The following is a 17,582-nucleotide window of genomic DNA, read 5'->3' on the forward strand; positions in this document are numbered from 1 at the left end:
AATTTTGAATGTTACATTCTACCAGTGCAGGTTTTTGACAAGTATATCAACAGCACCCATGCGATTTTTCACTAAACTGTGAAAAATAGTGATTTTTCACTAAACTGAGAGAAGGTTTTCCACAGATGTTATAAAACCACATGGAACAAAGCAGCATGGACACGCTCACAAGGAGAAGTGATAAGAGTTAGGTTAACACAGTGCTAAAAATCCCAGATTCCCACGTTCATCAGTGTCTGATGCCAAGCCTCAGTAAAATCCTCTCTCAGGACAGTGAGTGGTCTCTGTCCCCTCCCTGGATCCCAGGCACCCCCAGAACAGCCCCAGGCCCCTGCCTGTACACTCAGCTTTCAGGAGCACTGGGGTGTGAGGCTCCTGCTCCCCCCAGGCTAAGGGAGGCTCTCAGCTCCATTCCAAGGCATCCATCAAGCCCCAGCTTTCCTGCCTTGGGGAATTTCACAGGTGACAGGAACTCAACTGACCCCTCTGTGAAACAGCCCATCCTTTAACACTTCAACTACCACAAAGCACAAACCTCCCTGCAGGAACTGTAGGGAGTGAATATCTACACATGCAAAAAGCAATTTTAGATTCCAAGCAGCTCTCCAGATTGGAGAATAAATGCCTTTACTCCTGCTAGAAACACCAGCCCTTCAATGTCTGCATGGTGACCAAAACCCTGAAAGACTGGGAAGGGGAGAAAAGTGTATAAAACAGCTGAAAGGGCAGTTCAATACAGCTTGGGCCACTAAAGGCATGGTGACTGGTTTTGCCATTTCTTAAAAAATAATAATTTTTTATTTTAAAAATGCTGTAATAAACTTGTTTCTATCACAAAGTTTTGGAGCAACATCTGCAATCCTGAACCATCCAAAGGTACCTAAAATCAGCAATTCTGCCTGGTCCTGGAGCACTTGGACTGGTGATACCATGAGGCCAGTGCAGGATGGGGAATGCTTTGTGTTCCAAAAAAGATCAATCCTGCCAGTGTTTGTGCCTTCTGTTGCACCAGTTGTGGAACACTAATGCCTGGGGGAAAATGCCTTCAGTAAGGAAAAGGAAAAGCATCTGGGCCTCAGCAGGCAGCACATAAATCCACATGCAGGGGCTGCCAAGGAGAGAAGGGTGGAAGTGCTGGGAAGGTGTTCTGTGGCTGGCCAGGGCAGTGACAGCTGGCAGCTCTCACTGCACTCCCAGCTTTGGGAAGCACACGCTGTGTGTGTCCCCCACACTGTCACTGTGGGGGCACAGGAGGAGCACAGGCTGGCCAGGAGCTGTGGGGAGAGGCACAGCAAAGGCTTTCCCCCAGGTCTGGGCTCTCCTGGCAGGAAGGAGCAGGGGAGTGGGGAAGGGCACTAAAAGCCACACTAAAGGGACGCTGGTGACAGCAGCAGTGCCCAGCTGTGGAGTGTCCATGTGTACAACACCCTATCCAGCATCCAGCAGGGACAGGAGCAGCTCCTACCACTGCATCAAACTGCAGGGGCTCTTTGACAGCTCTTAGATCCTCACTCATTTACTACAAACTCCCAAATTCTAAGCCCAGTAAAGTTCATCACATTTTTCTAACAGAAATTCCATTTTACAAGACTAAATGCACATGTAATATTCTCTCTCACTGGCACAAAACTTGCTTCAACTCAGAAAATACCAACCACAGGAGTAATTGCACACACCGAGTATTCTGTAAACAGATCATCATTCATACAAAAGTGTGTCCACACCACCTTTATACCTGTAAACAGTGATGAGAAATTTGACCAGATATCTAAACAATCATCCATACAAGCATCTCTTGCTCATCTTACTCCTGTTACCCTTAAAGTCATAACTACAGAAGAAAATTTAGAAATAATTCCAGGCAAAACATAACACAACAAACAATTACTGACCTGATAGTAAGTTTTTATTTGTTTCACCAAAATAGACAAATTTTGAATCCTTAATGATGCATCATTGTTTACTTTTTTGTTTATCCTCTGATTGGCAGACTTTGGATTGCTGCAAAAAGAAAAAAGAATACATTAAACACACTGAACATTAATCTTTAAAGCTTTCTCTATAAAATAAATGGTAGTTAATGTGCCAGCACAGCCATTGATAACCATGCCTTGTTTTTGCCTCCAGAAATCAATAAGGAGTTGTGGAAGATGGAAGGAGCTTGAAATGTGTCTCTGACACAGCCAGCCAGCCTCACATTCTTGTTTGCTGCCAGTGCAGCCTGAAACTGGGAGCAGCCACCACAATTCCCAGGGAATGGGTCTGACAGGAAAGTTTTTGTGGCTATATGATGGTATTTTACTAGGAACAAAATGCAATTTTTAACTTTTAGAACGATGATGAATATGAAACACATCGTGCTAACACACACTAAACTGTTTTAAATGTATTTACAGATTGTTGGAATGTGACAACAAAGGGATTATTAATTGGAGTTTTGGTCATGTACTACCAGATTTTTTTCTGGTTTGTCTTGGCTTCAGGGAGGAAATCAATCACTTTTTCCTTCACAAAGCAGAAAGGATCTGAGGAAAGGCAGATGAGTCCCCCTTTTTCAATACCTTGTAACACAGAGAGGACAGCAGGACAACCATTCACTGGGATTTCCCATGGAAAACCATGAAGCACACCCCATAACACTCTCTGAAATGTTTAAAGCATTCCTAAGAGATGGCCAACGTGAAGTTTCTCACTTTTACAGCTTCTTGATACAGTGGCACAATGCAACTTTTGATATTTAATGGTATTACTGTATTGTTTAATGACATTATCACCATCAGATAAATGAGAGCTGGCTGGGATGCTGCTCTCAAAAACAAACTCCCAATTTTTCCCTGTCAAACCAGGGCTCCCAGCAGGGATATGTGTCTGCTGGCTCTGGTTTTATTCAACATTGTCATTAATGATTTAAACAATGGAATGCAGAATACACTTTCCAGAACAGCCACTGGCAAACTTTAGGAGGAAAAAAACCCCAAAGAACAACCTCCAAAAATACTATGGCAATGGAGAATGATCCTGGTAATGTGCAAAAGTAATGGAATTCAATAACTCACTCACAGGCAAGGATTAGAGTCAGAATCAAATGCAGAGAGAGGAGTTATTTGCTATAAAACAAAAATGACCTGAATATTGTGGTATCTGACTGACTCTGATGCAGTTTACCCCTTTGATTGGTAGTTTCACATACTCTCTGTACAAATATTAAATACTTTTCATTTATATATAAGTTACCTACACAAACTTTATTTGCCTTTTACAGTAGCTTAACTTTTAACATATCAGATTTTGTTTAGAAGATATATTTATGTCTTTTCTTCAGTTTATTGCTATCAGCATTTCCTGCCTTACAAACACAAATAGAAATAATAGAAAAACCACTGCTGAGAAAGGAAGTCAGGTCATATTAAAAATGCACCTCCAACACACAGACATTTTTCAAAGAAAAGCAGTAGGCATAGTATCTTTTTTCTGTATTTATGACTATAAATCTAGGAAAATTAGGACATGGGTAATTGCCTCATTCCTAAATGCTCATCACCATGTTCCTAAAAATATAATAAACAATTAAAATACATTTTAGAACATATTAGCCAAACCATGTGACCAAGATGTGACCTTGGGTTTATCAGACCAGCCAACCTGTAGCTGTAAAAGCTAAATGGGCTAAAAATAATTATGCTTTGCAGACACACAGAACTGGACTCATTTCCACACTGAATTCATTCAAATTTGTTAAAATCAGAAGAGAAAATCCACAATAAATCCTGCTGACCTACAGAGATCAGCTGAAGTCTCCTGTTTCCACATGCATCTCTCCAAAAGGCCGATTTGGGCCCTTAATCTTCATCTTTAATCTTAATGACCATGGGATTATCTCTGGGCTTTTTCATCATCTTCAGCAGCATTTCTAGAGCCACACATTTCAGATGCCTCTCCCTTTAGAGCACCCAAAACAGGGCACAGGGGTTTCCTGGATCTTGTGCCAGCTCTTATTTTAGCATCAACACCAAAATTAGTGTGCAACCACAAGAACTCAAAACACAAACGTCATAAAAGCTCAGGCTTTCCATTTTCTGATTTCCAAAGCTGCATTAGGATATTGAGATTGATCCTGGATGAACAAAAACTTTGACATTTGCATAGCTCTGGATCTTCATGACACCACAGGATCAGCCCAGCCAGCAGGGAAGAGCTGCTTTAACAACCTCACCTCCCTCTATGACAAGCTGAGTGCCAAAATGATTCATTCCTGTAGCTTAAAACAAAGTTGAGGGGTTTTCTTGTTTTGGTTTGGCTTTTTGTTGTTGGCTTAAATTGCAGGAAGCAGTTTACTGAGGTTGTGAATTTCTGCTGGAAAAACTTGGGCCGCAGACGTGCTCTGGGCACGTATTTTTACCACTGGGAAAACTCCACTGTCCAGTTTCAAGATGCTCTGCTAGTGCAAAAGACCAGCAGTTAAAATCAGAGTATCAGCCTTGGGACAACCTGGTGCACAGAAAAAACGTATTTTAGTAATTTTAAACTTTTCCAAAAGATTATGGCAAAGGGTCCAACAGAAATCCCAAACTCCAAGTTCCCTGAACATTTTTCAGCAGAACTTTAAAGTAGGTAGTGGTAACAAGAAATTTAACCCACTGTTTTTAAAGTTCAATAAAAAAGCAAGGTAGTGAGATATCAGTACTGCTCTCTACCAATCATTTTGAATTTAATTAAACATGTACCCCAATAACTCACTATTGGTAGTAGATTCCTTTTCCTGCTTTTTTGGTAATGAATGTCCTCTTGGCTCATTGTTCTTCAACCATGAGAGGTCAGTTCTTTGACACTCTCAATTAGTACTTGTTAGCCATGACTAGGATGAGTGACTTGGACAAAAAATTGTCTCCCATGCTTGCCAGAGTGCAATCCTGCTCTCAGCACCCTCCAGTGCAAACAGGACTTCACCTCAGACAATAACTGAGATCTTTCTAACCACATTATGCCATTAAATTATTATAAACACAGACTGCTTATGGGCTACCTACTAAAATCACCCTGTGCTGAAAAATAAACACTGAAAACTGAGGGAATCCCACCAAGCAGCCTCTGTGCTGGTGCTCAGCAGAGCTCCCTAATCTTCAGCCACTGATTTATTTCTACCTTTCAGATTGTGTTAGAACTGTCAGGTTTGTGTAAGGAACAGCCAAGCACAGACCTGACAGATCCCTCCTCACACCAGCGTTATGAAAGGACCATGATCAGGCCCTTGAACAGAAAATTCCTTATTTTAAAAAAAACAACTAAATCCACCTTCACTTCCAATACTGATAACCAGGTCTCATTTTCTCAAAGACTCCAACCTGAATGCTTGTTAATCTGCTGAACAGCATTTTAAATATTATTTATTTAGCCAATATAGTTCATCATCTTAAGTATTGATATCTTAATTTGTCCCTCTTGAAGAGGAAATAATATAGCAGGCTGCTGGCTGCACATTTCCATTTGATGTTGTTTGCAGAACTGTATTTTTTCAGGCTGGCCCAAGCCATGGCATACTAATACTTTTTACTAAGCAGGAAGTCTGATGTGTAACTGTTTTTCATACAGAAAGATAAAATTCTAAACATGAACTGCCAGAACCTTCTAAGAGCAGCTCTAAACTCATTTACAGTTCTGGAAAACGAATTTATTAAAGATTTTAATGAAGTACTTATACCCATAAGTTGAACTGTTGAATTTCTATGACCAGTAAAATGTTTATAATTACCATATTTTTATTAATGCAAAACAATTATGTTTATTAGAATACACAGGTCAAATAACATATAAGGATGAAATAAAGGATGATCCTGGAAATACAAATGCAAATTAAATCATTTTGAAGATAAAAAGGTCTACTTTGCCAGCTTAAGACACAGCTTTAGAAAGCAGCTTTTTAAAACCGTCAGATTCTGGTGGCTACTAGAAACATTTTTAAGGCCATCCATGCTCTGAACTGCTCCTTTGATGAGGTGGGGACACTGAGCTGCTTCAGTGGCAAACAGCCCAGCAAAATAGGGCAAATCTGTCCAGCAGTCGATAGGAAGCAGAGCGGTAAAAGATACCCTTAAGCAATTTCACATTTAAGAGCAACCTACTTCTGACAAGAGACATTAATTTCAATAGCAATAAAACCAGACAGGAGCATCTATCCCAATCATGCTTTAGTTTAAAACTCCTGATTACAGAGGGAACTTCAGTGATTTTGAAATACTACCAGTGTCATGAATCACAGATTGAGACTTGATATAATCAGGGATTATGTGTCTTTAATTTTTCATTGACCAAAATCTATCAGAAATGGGAATGTGATAGCTTAATGGCCTCATGCTTAAATCTATGCAGACTGCAAACCAGTTGTGTCCTCCCTTGCCATCTGTTCCTTGATGGTACTTAATGATTAAGTCTGGTATCATAACGCAGCCTAATTGGAAATATACCATTGTTTGATTGTATTTGGTGAGTTCAGTGAAATGCTACCCTGTGGTTCAGCTTACAGCAGCACAGCATTCACTGGTACAACTAAATGCTGCATGCCTAATAAAGTTTATTTTCTGCCAGCTCCTTTTAACTGGAATGCTGAGGTTCACTCTTGGTATCTGTCAAATATTTCAGTCATTAATGATAACAGAGTTTTGGAATAGACTTCAACTAAAAAAGCAGCATCTTCCTTAGTTACTACTGGCACAAAAATAATAAGCATGCTCTAAACGTGTTTTACAAAGAGACTTAATACAGAAGTGTCCTTTTACTGACAAAACAATAAAAAAGTGAAAAAACCCCAAACCTGGGCTTTTCACAGGAGAATAATTGATAATCTTCAAATTGCTTAACATTTTACAATCTACCTTTTAATTGTAAAACACTGTATTTCTATTCTTGAGACGACAATGCTTGAGCAGCAACCAATGCAGTGTTGAAATGGTCATCTGCTCAAACATCTGAAGATGCCCCAAACACTGAGACACACTTTGCCACAAAATCGGTACTAATACCTCCATTTCAGGGCACTCTGCTAACTCTGCACTTAGCCAGGACTGACTGTGTGTGCCAGAAGTTCAACAGCTGTATCCAACGTTTTCTGCCTCGTGATCATGCGAGCTTTAGGAAGCAGGCCTAACATCAAAAGTCTTTTGGCCCTTGCACAAAACCCCACTTCCTAGGATTATGTCCAACATCATAAACTGTTAGGAGGCTGAAGCCCTCTGCCTACTCAAAAATAAAAAACAACCAAACCACCACCAACTGGCCTAACCCAAACAGAGTGGCTGGTGGGATCCCAGGGAGCACTGCCAAGAACAAACCCGTGCGTCCTGAGCACATGCAGACAGCTTCCCTCTGCCAGCCCCAGCTCAGCATCCAGGCAGCTCAGCTGCTCCCAGGGCAGCTGCCCGGTGCCTCAGCAGCCTGGCTGGCACTGCAGCACAGGAGCTGCATGGTTCCTCACGGCTGCAGGGTGCTGGAATACCTGCAGCTGTGCCCTGTAACCCTGTGTCTGTCTCCCTGCTCCAGGGATGGGAGCTGCTGCACATCACAGCCTGGCTGGCACTGCAGCACAGGAGCTGCATGGTTCCTCACAGCTGCAGAGTGCTGCAAGAGCTGCAGCTGTGCCCTGCCTGTAACCCTGTGTCTGTCTCCCTGCTCCAGGGATGGGAGTTGCTGCACATCACAGCCTGGCTGGCACTGCAGCACAGGAGCTGCATGGTTCCTCATGGCTGCTGGAAGAGCTGCAGCTGTGCCCTGTAACCCTGTGTCTGTGTGGTCCCACAGTGGGTCCCATCAGCCTGGAGACATCCCCTCACATCCCCACACGGGAATGCCAGGCTGAGCCACACTGCATCCAACAGGTCTGCTGACTGATCTTTCATTTCTTCCTCCCAGGGTTTAAAAAAGAAACAAAATGAAGTCCAGAGCAGCCCAGATTTATTTTTGTTCTCTTTTCCCTAGCTGCAGTAAAGAAGATGTATGCAGGTGAGTAAAATGTGTGAGAAAACAAGAAAAGAGGTAAAACAGTTCACCTGTCACTGACTAAGCACGCTCTTGTGGAAAAGACCAAAAACTCCCAAACCCTCAAGTTCCTAGTTTATAGAGCAACCACTGTCATGATCATCAAATAGTATGAAATAACTTTATTACTATTGTTTCATCTTGACCTTGATTATTATTTTCCTATCACACTAAAAGGTAGCATGTAAAAAGAAAAAAAAATAAAGCTTTCTGCCAAAAACTGAACCTAGTGAGTCACTGCTGACCACACCAAGTAACCTGGGTGAGCTCCCCACAAATTAATGAATGGCACAGGTGGCAAAAGGTAATCTGGCTGCCATCAAATTAACAAGTGTCACTCACAGAAAGGAAAATCTGCAGGATTCAGAGCAGCACAGAACACTTAACACACAAAATAAACACACCTAGGTATTAAAAATTGAGAATTCCCAGAAGAAACATCAACAAACATTTTTTTAGTGAGGAAAAACATATGAGAACCAAAAAATCTGACAAGCACACTCTACCCCACAAATTTAACTATCTTTCAAGGAACACCTTGTTGGTTTTGAAGGGTTTTTTTAACTACAGAAGGTTTAGCAGGAAATATCATTTGAAAAGGGAGAATTAAACTGCTGTAGTACTTGCACCACACAGTTTTCCAAATTAAACTAAACCCAAAAGTTGTCTAAGGATGCAAGAGTGTACAGGCCAAAGGTCAGGAAAGCAACAACATGGACACACCACAGAAGCAAAATACAGATGATCACCAAGTCTGAAGTTTTGATTTCTACTTCAAGCACTGCGTGTTATTTTCCCTCTCAGAGACAACATTTTTTACTTCTGAAATGAGTCCAAATTTTCGAGACCTATTCAGTTCAGTACCAAAAACCAGAGCAGCTGAGAACTACTTGACTTTGTGATGAACACCTCAAGGCAGCTGACCACGGGGACTCTGCGAACACTGTCACCCCAGCAGGGCTGTGACACCGCTCACAGCAGCACTGCCACAGCTGCAGCACAAGATGCAGCCTCACTTGGCACCAAACATTCCTGCAGGCAGGAAATGCTTTCACAGCACACCTTGGGAGGACCATTCTGCCAACATGAAGGGATTTGTTTGGAAGAAACATCAGGTTATGAAAGAAGCAGAGTTGTCATCGCTGCCAGGAAGCAGCAAGCAGCAAGAACAGAAGACAATGAACACTCATTGCCCTGAGCAATTGACATTTGTGGAGCTAACATGATTTCTAAGACATTTAAAATATTCATGTAAGGGAAAATTACTATGTAGGATTTTAAAGCAATACACGTTTATGCAGTCTTCTTTATTTAAACTGAAAAAAACTTTTAAGAAGAGTTTGTAAGGACAAGTTTCTTTTCTTCTACCCTAACAGCACCACATAGTAGTATATACTTTGCTTTATTTGATAATCACAGCACTAGCAAAAATTATTTCTCCTTTGAAAGACTTGGAAAAACATTCACTTCCTAGGATTTTAGGATCCACTCATTTTACTCTTGACTTTAAACTTGCCCAAAGCTACAAATTCTCAAGAAAATGAGTTCTCACTTCAGAGTCACAAATAGTCTGACCACAGGTAAACGCCTCAGTACTCAGCATTAACAACTACAGGAAATACTGATGTGTGATGGCACCAAATCTACACAAATATTGCAGTTTTGGTGACCAGAAAGGTCTTCAGTTGTACAAATAGCACCACACAGATTTCCATGAAATACTTTTGGTTGGAACACCATAACTGTAGATAATTCCATTTCTTATGAAGGGAAATAAGCCCTCTATAAGTAAATTATTAATAATAAGTATTTGCATCGTTCTCTAGACCCATTGTTAGACTAGTGACAATGTGACATTTGCCTCATACATCTCCCAGTATCTGTGTTCTGGTTTTGCCCAGCACACACAATGCTCCAAATATACAGCAAGTGTATTCCCAAGCCACCAGGAAATTCCAGCAGACACTTTTTGCTCAGGGGCTTATTTAAGAAAAACAAAGATACCACACAGAGAAAAACTAGAGCAAATATTTCCCTGAAGCTTAAACCAAGATAAAATTCTGTAATAAACCTAAGTGGACTGTCTTCTGTCACTAGAGGAAAGAAAGCAAGTATTGGAGTGTCTCTAAATGTGCAACACAAAGATTCACCCAATGGCCAGGAGTACAACAGAAACCATTTATGAGTTCAGCCCTTACAATTTCCCATCCCAAAATACAACATCAGGCCATTTTTGCTTGGGTCAAGCAGTAGCCTTGCTTCAATTCCAAGCCCTGGCATCAATTAATCCCATTAAACAAAAGGGAGGCATTTTGCAAACAGTGCTCAACAAATGGAGCATCTTCAGGATAAAGACTGGACTCTAAAACAAAGCACACAAACTCAAACACTCTCACAGAGTTATTCCCAAATCATCTTTGACCACTGAAATCATGTGCTCTAACAAAGCAGCATCTTGGAAAAATATCTTGATCCCTAAATAATTACTACCTAGGGAAAAGTGGTTCATTATGAAAGACAAGGAAGGCAAGAAATTGCTATTTAGCTTAGAGAAAAAAGAGGAGGAAACAAAAATAACAAGAACATATGAAAAAACACAAAACTCAAAAGTCCCTTCTTTACAGAAGAAACAAATGAGGAGAATCTAGAAGTAAATCTCAAATTTGGTGCAAGATAAGATGAGCTTAATTTAGCATCCAAATTCAGTTAACTAGGTTAGTTTTCAGAAGAAAGATCAGAGCACAGCAATGCTTTCCAAGGGTTTGTGGTGGAGAGATCCCCAGACCAGCCAAGAAATCTGAAGCAGCACAGCCTTGCCACTGAAGGGGACAAGCTGATCAGCCAGGTGTCTGTAGCCAACTTAAAACTGGATTTTACTGCAGCTCTTATTCTCATGGAGTGCTCTGAAACAGCATGTAGAATATGAAATGCAAAATTCTCTGGAAAAGAAACTGCAAAGCCATGGTGAATGTATGTTCTTTCCTTGCCAGAATGCTTTCAATGCTGAGACAAGTTATTTTGATATTGCATCTAAGATGGCTATTTATGGAACAGGTTGACAGGCTGAATTCTCTGTATGTATTAAAAAATCATTTTAAATTCAGTTTTTATTCTATGGCCCAAGGTACTAGCCTAGAGTAAGGATGGATTCAGTGGCAGGCTACCAAAAAAAGATAAGGAGACAGAGTCAAAGAAAGGTAACCAAGAGGGCACATGAAGGAAAGAGGAAAGAAGTGGATGTGGGTGTGTAAAGGAAGGTTAGATGATTTAATTCCTAATCTTGAAAACCTTGCACAGAACAAGAATGAACTACAGAGTAGTTTTCTGCTCAGGAATGAATCAGGGTCACCAGGATGAAGGAAAGTGGACATCAGCTGTGGAAAAGGGTACAAAAGCATAACAAAACCTAGTAAAACAGAGACAAGCCAAGATAACCACTTCAAGCAGTCCATGTTCAACCCTTGCATTTTCCCCTCTACCTATCAAAAACCCAAGCACCTCACAGGTGCAGGTGTCAGCCTGTGTCCCCCTCACCTGCCCAATTCAGAGCTCACTGCAGGCTGATGGCCCCATCTAAAATCATTCATCATTACAACTGAGAACTTTCCTCTTCTCTAACCAAAAGGGTTTAATTTCATCAGTCCTGGTGCACATTGTGCTGAACCATTTGCTGAAGAATTTGCTTTTTTTACAAAAAAAGTGACTGTTACAAATTCAGCTTTCCTGAAGAAAAATCTCAGCCCTGCTGCTTGCAGAACTACTTTTGGGAGCAACGACTCTCATGAAGTCCAAGTGACACCTTGCACCTGTGGAAAACCTGACAGAGCACATCTGGGAAGTGTGAACCTACACCATGAAGTGATAAAGTGTGGACTTAATAATATCTGACCTTTTTCTAAAATACACCTTCCTACTTCTGCTGCCAATGCCACGGTTTTCCTTGTCCTCAAAACTCTTTTCCATTTCCCCACCCAGCCAGGGCCTGGCTGAAGCTGCCTCTCCTTCCTTGGTCTTCCCAAGAAGGAGTTAATTGGATTGAGTGGCTGCACTCTTTCACAGAACAGCTGGCTCCAGCACTGGAGACCGAGTCCAGTTTTCAGGGGGAGATATAGGCAAGCCAGAAGTATGGGCTGGCAGGCTGAAGTGCTCGGAAAAAAGCACACAAGTGAAGGCTGAGAGCTGCAAACAGCAGCCAAGGAAGCTGTCCACATTCTAGGCACACACCAGCAGCGTGATGGGAGGAAACAGGCAGCCAGTCCACCTGGAAAATCTGATGGTGTGAAAGGCCTGCATGTGGATTCAGCCAGTGAAAAACAGTGGGAGAATGGTAAAGGGGAAAAACCCAGGAGAAGAATAAAAGACTTCATCCTTGAAGTAGTTTTCAGCATGTCTGGATGCAAAGACTGATATGGAAAGTATCACTTAATTTATATAATTAAGACCAAAGTTATAAAAGGCACAGCCAGGTTTTCCAGACAGTGGATTAAGTTAACTCAGTTCCAGAGTTTGGTTCTGTCCATTACAGCCTGGGTCCAGTACTTCTTTTAAACCAGATTTATTTCCATAAATACAAAGCACAGTAAAATAAAACAATTAAAGCTAAAATACCGTTTCAAGTCTTTGTTGCTTGACCAAATATTAATGGTGGTGGTAAACGTAATGAAAGCCCCAATCTTGTAACTACTTGCAGCTGTCTCTTTTTATTCAAAGGAACCAGCAAGACTCTTGTCAGTTTGGGAACCACAGCTCATACTGAAAGACTTTCATCGTTTCTTACCCAATCCTACTGGAATTCAGTTAACAAGTATCAGGGAGCAAGACCTATCAAAAAAGGAAATAAATACAACGTGGAAAATGAGTGTTTCTGTAAAAATATTGCAGGTTTTTTTGGATCAGAGGAGTTTATAAACAGTACAGTGCTAAGGCTATTAAAAAAAACCTGAGGTGATGTTAATCAGGTTCTGGAAAAATATCTCCAGGACAACTGAGTATTATTTTACTGCAATTGTAATATGGTGTGCAACAGGTGACTAATCCACTGAATGACACTGCTTCACTGATTTCAGTACCAAACACAACAGATTCTGCTCAAGCCTATGAGCACTTTATAAATAAAATGTTAGAAGCACTAAGACACAGAGGTGCAGTGAAGGTATGAAGCATTCCTGGCATGTTCCTCCACCTCCCTGCCATGGCAGAACACCAGTGCAGTGATCTCGTGCTCTGATTTATTTCCAAGATGCATGACCCCTTTTTTGTATCAAAGAGCACCAAGATAAAGGCTCAGATTTAGAAAGACAGATGGGTTTCTATGCACAAGTATCAGATACTGACTGATCCCAGCAGAAGGTAAGTAACTGGATACCTCTGAAGCATGGGACCTAAATTTAAACAGGAAATTAGAGACATTCTCTCAAGTTAGGAGTTAATATTATAAACACTGGGAATCTCCTTAATTAAAAGTAAAATTTAAAAAATAATATCAATTGGCCTGTAGCATCTCCAACAAGGAAGATGTAACTGGTCACTGAACAGAATCTGGGAAATTTTTCACATGTCCCAAAACATCCAAAGGTAAAAATCATACAAGGAATGCAATGAATTCTCTCATGGAGGAGGTACTAATAAACTCAGTGCTGATAAATCTCAGCACCATCAGCACCCTGCAACAATTCCAGTGCTGACACCTCTCTGCCCTGTCTGAATCATTACAATTGTTGAAAATAAAGTTGATCCAGACAAGCACAAGGAGAACCAAATCTGGACTCTCACCTGCAGGTGATGGAGGGCAGGATTAACTCTTTTCTAACTGAACAAAAAACCTTCTCTAACTAACAAAGCCACTTTTTTTTTGACTGTGTGACTGTTTACAAACCATGCCTAATCCAATATTAACACCCACTTTTATGGTCACAGCATTTGTTTTTTCAACATTTGGCAAGAAAAAGGTATGTATTGAAGTCCATATGCAGCAGGACCTCAGCACCTCTTAACAGCCCTCACTGCCAGAGCTCCTAACCACAGACCTCTGGTTCTCAAGTGAAGTCACTGAGCTTTAAAAAAAACCAAACCACCAAAAAAAAACTTCCCCAAGCCCAACATTCTGAAGAAAAACACCCCTCTTTTGAAGTCACATGACACAAATATTTCTGCCACATCTCCTCAATATATGGTAGTAATGAATGAAAGGAAAATAAAAGAAATAAAAATGGAAAACACTGGAAATAATCTATATTGATGATTAGTTAGAGCTGCATTCTGGAAGTGTTTTTGCAAATGAAGACACTTGTTTAATAGGTGGATATTCAAAGTGAACAGGACCAAAAGTTAACACAGGTTTCCACAGTGACTTCACCACAGACACGACCACACTGCAAAACATGAAACAATTTTTCCCCTATTTCAATCCTGGCACAAAACCCAAAACAAACTGAACTTTCCTAAAATATGAACAGAGTTCTAAGAGGCAATTCTAAGCAGTAACCAGCCATGATACATCCCAGCTCCCAAAAGACCTTCCAGTACAGTGACATTATTTCTAAAATTAATTTCATTTGTACACCAATGCTTTTCCACACACCTCCAGTTTGAGGTAGTTTTCACTGTTCTGAATACCAAAATATATATTTTTTTAATTTACATCTCCAGTGTGTATTTTTTTACACTTACACACCCAATGCTTCCTAAGTACAGTAATCATGGCATGGGGTCAAGGATGCACAAAGTCACAGCCAAATTCAACACACAGTGCCTCAGGCATGGGAATATTCCTTCTCCAGTTTTCCATTTTACATCCATGCATCAATTTATATTCATATTAAAAAATTGACAGGAAAAAAGCTTAGGACCATATTCTTCAAAATCACCTTGTTCCACTGCTAAATTTGCCTTCCAGCTGTCCAGCTTTTTTATCCCATAGAAGTTCTACACAGCAAATGAGTGGCCACAGCTGACAATCTACTTTATGCAATCCAAGAAAAAAAATAAAAAAGTCATAAAATAAAAATACTATTCTTCAGTGAAATGCATCACTTAAAATTCTTATTAAAGTGTGCCAGATTCCACTCAGAATTTTTTTTCTTCAAGAAGTTCCATTCCACCGAGTTTTCCATGTTTTTCAACATAAGAGTGAATATTAGAAGTGAATAATTGGGAGTCTTAGTTATACAGAAATAGGTGACAAAGAAAATACTGGTTTCAAAAGGCTGTGAATTCACACTTCCATGTGGTAAAGTGTTGCTCTTTTGACACAGATTAGTTACACAAGCTGAACACCAAGGGTAATAACTTTCAAAGCACTAAATATGAATAAAAGCCATAAACAGAGCAGGAGGATGCCCATCCCTGAGCAGTGCTCCTGAGGAACAGCTGCCAACACAAGCTGCTCACACACTGATGGATGTACCCAGCCGGCCATAAGCCCACAGCTTTTCATATCTATACAGAAAATGGATGTATTTCTCTGCAGGGACTCAAAACACCAAAAAAAAAAAAAGGTATGTAGAAATTTTTGCACTAGTAACACTTTTATGATTATATAACTAGACACCTGACAAGTGTTACTCTCCAGCATGACAGTAGTGGGCAACATTCCAGTCAAAATTATGATTAACAGAGAGCCACTGTAAAGGATTTTTCCTGACAAGCAGAGTTTTCAATAAACAGTTTATAACCCCCATGTAAAAACGTTTCTTCTGTTGGGTATAGCCAGAAATCACTCTATGCTCACAATTAAAGCATCAGCTTTACTGCTCAACTGCTATCTACTCTAATTAGGAAGGGTGGAAAATTAAGAGGAAGGAGTTTCAGAGCAGCCCTTTTGCTCAGAGAACAGCCCTGTGTGAGTTGCATGCCATCCTTAAGTTGCATGTCACGTGCACCAAGATATGGATTAGAACCTTATTAGCCAAGCAAATTTATTCAAAATTTTCTTTATGAGCATGACTTACAGCAGGATGAACCTTTTTTATGCCTCTCAGTGGAAATCTGAGGAAACTATTTACAGTCATCCCATTTTCCAGTAAGTTCTACAATGATGATTCAGCCTGTATCACACTATACATCCTGCAAATACCTTGCTCGGACATTCGGCTGTGTGGAGCCGGGATCTGCCACGATCCCAAGTCTCCTCTTAACCCACCACATGACCGGGTCACGCACAAATGAGAGTAATTTACCAAGGTCAATAAGGGGAGCATAAGGCAGCAAAAAAATACAACAGAAACAAACCAGCAAAAAACTACCCCAAGGCAGCGCTTGCCCACACTCACATTTGCAGCATGACTTCGTTCAGATACACTCCATCCACCAGCGCCACATATTCCTCCAGGTTGGTCCCGTTTCCTCCAGCCAGCGGTCCGAACGTCTTCACCTGGAACAGAACCAGCGGCAGCTCCGTGACACCGAGTCCAGCTCGCTCCCCTGCCGCAAGGCTCTTCTCAAACAATGAGCAAATTACACCAGGAACGTGTGATGAGGGGAAAATGAACGCTTACCCAGGTGACAAGAGGGCTCGACATGAACTGCTCCAGAAGGGGTGTGAAGATCTCGTTCTCCATTTTACAAAAAAATGGTTAACATCAATGCAGCTCCTCCGATGCAAAAAAATAAAGATAAGTCCCTTCACTGCAGCAACTCTCTGGAATGCTCCAAGGATTCAGCTGGAGTGAGTGAACCCCATTTTTACCAACAAAAGTCAGTGCACTGGCAAGCGGGATTTATCTTGCTCTTTCAAGAAAAAATGCATCCGCAAGTCCATCTACGCGTATTTCAGCCTTTCCATTGATGCCTCTCCCTTCCTACATAGCGAAGAGGTGGAAGGAAGGAAGGAAGGAAAGAAAAGAGGGAGGCTGCCTAGCTACTGGGATTCTGCATCAGACAAAAAAAAAAAAAAAGAGAGAGGAAGGAAAAATCTGCTTCAGCAGCGGCAGCGCCTCAGAAAGGAAGGAGAAATTCCAGCGAAACTCCGCAAGCTCATCCTGCCCCTTCCCCACAAAAAGAGCCCCAAGCCCGGGCGAGGGGAGCAGCGAGGGCAGCGACCCCCGCCCCTCTCGCAGCCCCGGGCTGCGGCTGCACCGGAGCCCCGCTGTCCCCCGCGATGGCACCGACAGGGAACCGGCCCCCGGAGGGATCGGGGGCTATTTTAAATCAGTTCCCTTTTCTATCCCTTCCCTTTTCCACTAAACTACGACGCCAGAGAGCGGCAGGAGCGGCACACGCCGCCCGGCCCCGCAGCCTCGCCCTTCCCCCGCGCTGGCCGCTCCCCTCAGGCTCCGCTCTCCCCTCGCCGCTCCCGGAGCGCCCCCCGACCCCTCCCCAGCTGCTCTCCTGCCGCTCCGCCGCCGCTCCCGCGGCACCAGCTCCGCTCCGCTCCGCACCCCCGTCCCCCCCGAACTGCGGGGCCACCTCGCCTCAGCCAGCGCGGCCGCGCCGCATCGCTCGCCTCGTCCTCGTCCTCCTTCCTTCCCTCCCTGCCTGCCTCCCGCCCTCCCTGCCCGGCCGCCCGCTCCTGCGCGCGGATCCCTCCGCCGCCCCGAGCCGGGTATCCCTCCGCC

General features: G+C 42.1%; 1 protein-coding gene across 21 annotated transcripts in view; it reads right to left on the reverse strand.

The window, feature by feature from the left end:
* The window catches only part of CCDC88A (coiled-coil domain containing 88A), a 63,853-nt gene extending 46,322 nt beyond the window's left edge, over positions 1–17,531 (reverse strand). For 6 of the 21 annotated variants that reach the window (XR_010359644.1, XM_064415555.1, XM_064415557.1 and 3 more), the window contains exons 1-3: positions 16,524–17,298; positions 16,299–16,399; positions 1,893–2,001 (exon numbers count right to left, since the gene is read on the reverse strand). Coding sequence is in view for 20 of the 21 variants with exons in the window: in XM_064415555.1 (XP_064271625.1) it covers positions 1,893–2,001; positions 16,299–16,399; positions 16,524–16,586 (273 nt within the window). In the remaining variant the exon portion in view is untranslated. Of the gene's footprint in view, positions 1–1,892; positions 2,002–16,298; positions 16,400–16,523; positions 17,300–17,433 lie in introns of those variants that run through there. The other 15 variants (XM_064415564.1, XM_064415563.1, XM_064415561.1 and 12 more) reach the window with 7 other exon arrangements.
* Between the last annotated feature and the right edge of the window lie 51 nt (positions 17,532–17,582).

Source organism: Passer domesticus, chromosome 3 (genome assembly GCF_036417665.1).
Source record: "Passer domesticus isolate bPasDom1 chromosome 3, bPasDom1.hap1, whole genome shotgun sequence".
Classification (NCBI taxonomy): domain Eukaryota; kingdom Metazoa; phylum Chordata; class Aves; order Passeriformes; family Passeridae; genus Passer; species Passer domesticus.